Source organism: Crocuta crocuta, unplaced genomic scaffold, assembly GCF_008692635.1.
Source record: "Crocuta crocuta isolate KB4526 unplaced genomic scaffold, BGI_CrCroc_1.0 scaffold271, whole genome shotgun sequence".
Classification (NCBI taxonomy): domain Eukaryota; kingdom Metazoa; phylum Chordata; class Mammalia; order Carnivora; family Hyaenidae; genus Crocuta; species Crocuta crocuta.
The window spans coordinates 6,226,350-6,234,808 of record NW_027527824.1 but is presented as its reverse complement, the minus strand read 5'-3'; the positions used below and the strand labels follow the sequence as shown (position 1 = coordinate 6,234,808).

At 50.3% G+C, this 8,459-nt stretch overlaps 1 protein-coding gene across 1 annotated transcript in view; it reads right to left on the bottom strand.

The window, feature by feature from the left end:
* DSCAML1 (DS cell adhesion molecule like 1) overlaps nt 1-8,459 on the bottom strand; it is a 330,897-nt gene that overhangs the window by 29,001 nt on the left and 293,437 nt on the right. The window contains 2 exon segments of the mRNA XM_077777444.1: nt 439-585; nt 3,733-3,973. Of these exon segments, the coding sequence (XP_077633570.1) occupies nt 439-585; nt 3,733-3,973 (388 nt within the window).

Genomic DNA, 8,459 nt, shown 5'->3' with positions numbered 1-8,459 from the left:
CCCCCTGCTAGGCTCTGGCAGCCCCGCTTCCTCCTCTCCTCCCCTCTGGCCTAGGTGGTGAGGACCAGTCCTGGGTGCCCCGCCCTCCCTCCACAGCCGTCTGCAAGCAGCGCCTTCATGAAACTCTTCAATCGCCCCATTCGCGTGTGCCACCTGCCCCCTGCCCGGCCCCTGACTAATGCCAGCATGCTACATTAGAGACACACACGCACCACCACAGCTCCAGCCATTGCCAACGCTCTGCCTTCTAGCAGCAGCTGGCGTCCCTCCCCCGACCACAGAGGTGACCCACCCTGGTGTCTGGCTCTGGCTGGGGTAGTACGTGCAGAAGGAGGGGCCGCGCCTCCGCGGGACACCCCTCGGGAAGCGTGGACAGAGACCCCCGCTGGCCCTGCACCTCTCGGCCTGCGCCCCGGCCTTCGCTCCTGGCAGACTCACCCCCATCCACGTAGAGTGACCAGAAGATGACACGATAGCCTTTGAGGACGCCATTGAGGGTGCTGCGTGGGGGCTCCGACCAGGAGATGACGGCCACATCAGAGGTGATGGACAGGGCCCGGACGTTCTCGGGGGGCTGGCTGGGCACTGCACGGGGCGGGGAGGGAAACAAAGGGCCCAGTCAGGAGGTAGAGCCCGAGATCCGTGTCCCCGCCAGAGAAATGCGGAAGGAGCTCCTGACGATGACTGAGGGGAGTCTGGGCTGTGAGGCTGGGGAGTGACGCAAGTGTCTTCTGGCACTGGGTAGACAGAGGTCTTCACAGGCTCCAGGTGGCCCGTTCCTGGTTCTGGGTAAATGCTGGGGGCACAAGGCGATGAACTCTGGGTGTGAGCCCATGGGGATTCACCGGTGGGCACCACGGCCCGGGGAGTCACCTCTGCTGGGCGCTACAGAGCCTGGAAGGTCTCCGGGCCGGCCCCGGGTCTTATCGGATGGCCGCCGGCCCTGCTGTGTTATCTGACCAGGTGGTCCGAGCCCAGCTTGGCTCTCAGGTCCCTTGCGTCCTTAATGCCAAGCTGAACGGAAGGAAAAGAAGGAAGTGGTCCCCTCACCCCGGTGAAGAGGAAAAGAGATTCCACAGACACCTTTAGGACTTCTGGGATTATTACACCTGTGTCCCTTGTCCCCGTGCGTGAATATATCAAAATGTCCCAGATGATGAGAAAGTACTTTCTGAGGCCACTGTCGGTGGTCCATCTTGCCTCTACCTTTCCCCATTGGAGGGCTAGCTCTGAGCCTAACCCAAGTCCTCCCCCTCCCCCGGGGGTTTGCCGCAGTGCAGGCCACTCCTTCTGAGATGGCAGACAGCAGCGATGCCAGGTTCCAGGAGCCACCTCGGCTGGGGAGAACTTCGGTGGCCCTTCCTGCTGCCTTCTGAGTTGCTGGGGCCAAAGGGAAAGGCCACGTGTGCTTTGCTCTGAGAGGGAGGAAGGAGGCACAGGCTGGATGGAAGGTAATTAGATCCCATTGCCCCACAAGAGGCAACTCTAATTTTTATGAGCATTTAAATGATAATACATCATCGTAACGATCCTCTTTGAGAATGATTATTGTTTCATATTACTTAGGTGTAAAAATATAAGCACCATGTAATTAGGGACCCAGTGTAATAAACTAATACAGATCGCCCGTTCGAACAAAATGAAGGTAATATAATTATGGAAAAGACACTATTGCTAAAGCAGGGGCCCTTGAATACCCCAGGAGGAGTGCTAATATTGCCAGGAAACGATCAGGATCTGACAGGCTAACGAGGGCCTTAATTAAGTATGAAAAAGTGCTGAGCAACTGCCGCTGGAAACTTTCTTCCCTCTCTCCTCCTTTGTTTTGAAAATGACTCTCCGGCCCGTGCTGATCTCTCCCTCCTGGAAATTCTACCCCCCACTCCCCTAACTCCCCGCTAACTCCCACCCCAGAGCAGGGGAGGCGGTGACCCAGGGAGGTCAGCGGCGGGCCAGGCCCACTGTTTCCTGGGCTGGCCCTGGAGGACAGGAAGCTTTAGTGCGTGGCGGGCATGTCCGTGTGGGCTCAGGGCAGCTGTTGCCCCGGACGCGCCTTCCCCGGGGCATCCTGCGTCCGAGTCCCTGGGTCTGGCATCCAGCCTCACTCCCAAGTGAGAGTGTAACAACGGGGTGAAGGAGAAAGAGTTCAGGGTCTGCCCTGGAGTTTGATCCGGGCTCCGTTCTTTACTAGACAGGTGATCCTGGACAGGCTGCTTAGCTTGCGTGAACCTTGGCTCCCTGTCCGGGTGAAGCCCTCGCTATCAGTGCTGCGATTCTCACAGGTGCTCCTTTACCAGCAGCACCAGCAGCACCTGGGAATTTATTTGAAATGCAAAATGGATTCAACCTGCTCAAGCAGAAGCTCTGGGGGGAGGGCCCGGCGATCTGTTTACAGCCCTCCAGGAGATTCTGATATACACTCAGGTTTGAGAACCACTGGGTTGGAGCACTGCTGGTGTGAAGAGGGAGCAAGCTGGTCCTCCTCCACCCAGTCAGGCCTCTGAAGGGAGGTGCAGGTGGGGGATGGAGCGAGTGTGGAATGGGGGAGACAGAGCTGGTTGCCTTGTGGTCCCCCCACACCGCCCGGCTTCTCTGTGCCCCTCTGCTCTCTGTGTGCCTTTCCCTCTTTTTTGGTTCTCTCCTTCCGCGGGGGCTCAATGCTCCACCCCAAAGCCCAGATTGTGCCCCAAAGCCTTGGGAGATCAAGCCTGGGCATCAGTATTTTTAAGGCTCCCCAGATAACTCCGATTTGCAGCTAAAGTTAAGGACCGCTGGTATGAGCTCACCTACCTTCAGGTGTTTCTGATCTGATGCGTCCCTCCTCCCAAGGGTGTCTACGTTTTCAGAGAAGATGAAGTAGGGAGAAGGCACTGCCTAACCTAAAGGAATGACTTTCTAATGGCGGAATGTTGGGTATTCTGATGGCATTATGCCCTCGGGACAGTTAGTGCCCTCCCTCTGCTGGGGCAGGGTCAGCTTAGTGAAGGTTTTAATCTCAGACTCTGGTTTGGGGTTGAGGCATCAAGCAGGAAGCTTAGGAGAACACCCTGCTTCTTGGGTCTGCTCTTCAGCGGGGCTGCAGGCATCAAGGGCCACGTCTCCTCTTTCAACGCGGCCCAGGCTCAGGTACCAGCTGGCCCCCCTCTGTGCTTGGACAGGAGGCACATTCCTGCTTCCTCTTAACCCCGTTCCCCTGAAAACTGGGCCCTGTACTTACTCAGAGTCCTCCCCGGCCCTCAAAGAATCATGTTTTAAATAGTGGGCTCTAAATCACCTGCCACATGGACCTTGGGAATTTCTTAACCTCAGTCTCATCTCCGGTCCCTAAAACAGGTAGTGGACACTTGCTAGTCCTGAAGTACAAAGGTAACTTTGTTTCTGCCTTTTTTCCAACCTACAGGTTGTAAGGGAAGAGAAACAGGAGCAGGATGTAGAGGAAAGGGCCTGGGGAGAGAGACGAGTGAGGGCCAGAATGAGGGAGAAACATGGATGGAGAGTCAGACGGCTGGCTGGTGCTCAGGTGGGTAGAACAGCAGCAAGCAGCAGATAGAGTGCTGGCCACTGGGTTGAGGCGCCTGGGGGGCTCAGGGACCAGCATCTCTAAAGGAGCCAATGGGCAAGAGGAGATGCAGGGATCCAAGGAGCCTTTGTGCCTCACAGGACCATGATGGAGGCCCCGAGTCCTCCCTGGCAGTCTGCCTCTGCACCCCTGCCCTCTGCTGGTGCCCTCACCATCCTCCAGGGTGGTGGCATTGATCTCGCTGGACGAGGGCCCTGTGCCAGCCCGATTGAAGGCTTGGACCACCACCCCGTATTGGGCAAACTTCTTGAGGTTGTCCAGGGTGTAGACCTCACTGTCCCCAGTGGCCTTCATCTCCACGATGCTGTACTGCCCGTTGCTGCCAGGGCTGTTCTCTCTGTAGCCAATCTGGTAGCCCCGTATGACGCCATTCTGCAGCTCCTTCTTGGGCGCCTGTGGGCATGGTGGGGGAGGGAGACAAAGACACAATGGTGCTCTGAGATGATGCTCTTAAAGCCAAAGTCAGATCAGGTCACTCCTCTGTTCCCAACCCTTCAAAAGCTCCTGTCTCACTTGGAGTGAAAGCCAAAGTTCTTATCTTGGCTACATAGCCCTGTATGATCTGACCCCCATTACGTCTTGGGCCCATCTCCTCTTCCCCATGCTCCCTATGCTCCAGCACTGGCCTCTTGCTGTTCACATTGGGACCATCTCTATGTTTAATTTACATCCAAGTTAGTTAGCATGTGGTGCCCCTTACCCATTTAGCCCATCCCCCCTCCCACAACCCCTCCAGCAACCCTCTGTTTGTTCTCTGTATTTAAGAGTCTCTTGGGGCGCCTGGGTGGCTCAGTCGGTTAAGCGTCCGACTTCAGCTCAGGTCATGATCTCACGGTTCGTGGGTTTGAGCCCCGCGTCATGTTCTGTGCTGACAGCCAGCTCAGAGCCCGGAGTCTGTTTCAGATTCTGTATCTCCCTCTATCTCTGACCCTCCCCTGCTCATGCTGTCTCTCTCTCTCAGAAATAAATCAAAACATTAAAAAAGAAAACAAGAGTCTCTTATGTTTTGTCCCCCTCCCTGTTTTTTTATTATTATTGCTTCCCTTCCTTTATGTGCATCTGTTTTGAATCTTAGATTTCTCATGAGTGAAGTCATATATTTGTCTTTCTCTGACTAACTTCACTTAGCATAATACTTTAGTTTCATCCATAGTTGCAAATGGCAAGATTTCATTCCTTTTGATTGCCAAGTAATACTCCATCATGTATATATACCACATCCTCTTTATCCAATCATCCATTGGTGGACATTTGGGCTCTTTCCATACTTTGGCTACTGTCAAATTAAAATTTTTTTTAACATTCATTTTTTGAGAGACAGAGAGAGACAGAAAATGAGCAGGGGAGGTGCAGAGAGAGAGAGAGAGAGATAGAATTGGAAACAGTCTCCAGGCTCTGAGCTGTCAGCACAGAGTCCCATGTGAGGCTCGAACTCAACGAACCACGAGATTATGACTTGAGCTGAAGTCAGACGCTTCACCGACTGAGCCACCCAGGCACCCCCTCCTCATGCTCTTTCTGCAAGACTGCTCCCTGCCCTCTGTTCAGTATTCCTTACTTTCTTCCTGGCCCCCATTACCTCTTGAACCCATCTTTTCTTCCCCATGCTTTATTTTTCTGCATTGCATTTACTTAGCATCATTGGATACTGTATTTTTTTTTTAATAGTTTATTGTCAAATTTGTTTCCACATAACACTCAGTGCTCATCCCCACAAGTGTCCTCCTCCATGCCCATCCCCCCCTCCCCCCACATCCATCCACATCCATCAGTCCTCAGTTTTTGTCAGCGTTCAAGAGTCTCTCATGGTTTGCCTCTCTCCCTTTCCCCCACCATTTCTGCCCTTCTTCTCCCCCTTGTTCCTCCGTCAAGTTCCTCCTAATCCTCCTATACGTGCAAACATATGACATTTGTCCTTCTCTGCCTGACTTATTTCGCTCAGCATAACACCCTCAAGGTCCATCCATGTTGCTACACATGGCCAGATTTCATTGTTTCTCATTGCCATGTAGTATTCCATGGTATAGATAAACCACATCTTCTTGATCCATTCATCTGTTGATGGACACTTAGGCTCTTTCCATGTTTTAGCTATTGTGGAGAGTGCTGCTATGAACATTGGGGTACATGTGCTCCTATGCCTCAGCATTTCTGTGGATACTGTATTTATGTGTCCTTCTGTTCCCATTAGCATGTGACCACCAGGAGAATGAAAAGCATTGTCTGTTTTGTTTGCTCTTTGCTCTACTTTCAGCATCTACGATGATGGCTGACACGCAGCAAGCCTCCAATACACAGTTATTGAATGACTGAATGAACGAACCGATGAACGAACGAATGAATAGGAATATCATTTGACATGGGCTCGGGGACATGAAAGACAGGGAACAGCAGACCAAAAGTAACCAGAAGGAGAAGGAGGTGAGCAATTAGCATGAATAAAAACAGAGCCCTGAGACTCCACCTCACATCCTGTAGGGCAGCTCTTATCAAAAAACGGAACACACCAAGTGCTGGCGACCACGTGGGGAAGTTGAACGCCTCATGCACCACTGGTGGAAATGCAAACTGGTGCAGCTGCTGGGAGAACAGTCTGCCAGTTCCTCAAAGAGTCCAACATGGGATTGCCATGTGGTCCAGAAGTTCTACTCCTTGGTACAGACCCTGAGGAATTGGAAGTGGAGACTCAGATACTTGCACAGCCCTATTCACCACAGCCAAGGTTGAAGCAACCCGAGTGTCTGCTGACCAATGAACGGATCGACAAAATGTAACCTATGAGTGCAATGGAATATTTTTCAGCCTGACAGTCAGCCTCTTGTTTAGTCAGAATGAAATCCTGACACGTGCTATCACATGGACGAACCTTGAAAACATCATGCTAAGAGAAATGAGCCAGACACAACAGGACAGATATTGTGTGATAGTTTCCATGGGGTCACATGAATAGTCAGATTCACAGAAATAGAAAGTAGACTAGAAGTTACCAGGGGCTCAGGGCGGAGCTATCCTTCAATGGGGGGCAGAGTTTCTGTTTGGGATCATGAAGAAATTCTGGAGATGGGTGGGGGTGACAGTTGCACAATATTTTAAATGTATTTAATGCCACTGAACTGTGCACTTAGCCATGAATAAAATGGTAAATATATTTTACCACAATAAAAAAAAAAAAAGAGTCCTTGACTTCAGTGTGTGCCCAGCTTCTGGGAGCAGGTAGCTACATTGCCCTGGGCCTCATGGTGAGGGGCTGGGGTATGTGGGGGCTGAGGCCTGAAGCCAGCCCCCAGATGGAGGGACAGAGGTAGATGAGGAAATGTGGTAAGAAGGGGGTATTATGGAGCCCTGGGTTGGCAGGTGAGAATGAAGGACTGACCCCAGTCAGCTAGAAGAACAGAGAAACACCATTAAGTCTGGGGCTAGAAAACATGCTCTCACTCCAAGCTTCAACCTTGATATACAACCAGATGCACACACACAATCCTAATACCTGTCACATCCGGAACCATGAACACACACATCCAGACCCATCAAAGCAAACACTGTAATCCGCCCACCTACCTACAGTCGAATATACTTAGACTCACAGGGGGAAACTGGCTCCTTTAACGAGCAGACTTGCCCATCTAGAAACTGAGAGACAGCACCCTCCCCAGTGCATATAAAAACAACTTGAATCAAGGTTTTAAACACAATGAAGTTAATTTAAAAGCCCACCTTTTATTATACTAAAAAATAGTGAGATCAAAAACAATTAAGTTAGTAAAACAGCCCCACTGTTTTTTTTTTAATTCAATGAATGTTTTAAATGAACTGCATTTTAAGCTCGCTGTTAACTCAATAAAATGAAGTTTTTAATTTAACATAATTGTTTGGAACTCACTAAATAGGTGTGTGTATATTTAATTGACTTGACTTTTTGTTAATGCCTGAATACTGTTTCTCTGCACTTGGGCAGTCCTGTTTGCTAGTTGGTAAGTGAGCAGATTTCTGGATTCTCATATCTGCCCACGTCAGTCTACACACTTGCACATATACACACAGAGACAGCTATCAGAGACACAAACACACCTTCAAGAGTGATAGCCCATCTTCATAATGCCACAGACTCTCCCACTACATACACACATCGTATTGTCACTCACGGATATACACAGCCGCACACATGTCCACATGATGAGAGCCATCTATACCATGATATAATCCTGTACAAAGCACCACCCAATATATTCATATCAACAAATACTGACAGAGGCCTTGGATAGGCAACCCAGCACACCCTGCTACGTACATGTATATATTCACATATTTATATAAATCTTGACAGATCTTCCTTTCCTCCCTCCTCTTTCTTTCCTCCTCTCTCTCTCTCCTTCCCTTCACTGCTCTCCTCACCCCTAACAGGCACACTCAGGATTTAAATCAATCTTAACAATATTTCTCTGAAGCATTAAGAAATCAATAGGGCTGATTGCAAATTTATGTCATAAAGCAGTGGCGATCCATCTCGCGGAAAGAGTCTTAAAATGAAGTGACTTATCTTTCAAGTGAATCTTTATTTTTCATTAATCTGTTTCTTGGTGTTAAAAAAAAAGTCCCCTGAGAAGTCAGGCCAAAATTTATTGATGGGTTGGTTCATTCTGAAGTTCTAACTTTCTAATCAATTTTATTTTTCATTATGAGACTTTGGAGAAATAAATCTGATTCTAAATTTCTATCGACCTCCGGGTCAGAGCTTTGTAGCCAACCGGCTCAGTGTTTTGCAGGTGTATTCATTCCCTGCCCCCACCTCCTGGCTCCCCGACAGTATTCCTAGGAAGTGAGTCCAGAACCAGGATGCAGACAGACTTAGGGTTGGACTCTAGGCACCACCCCCAGTTTT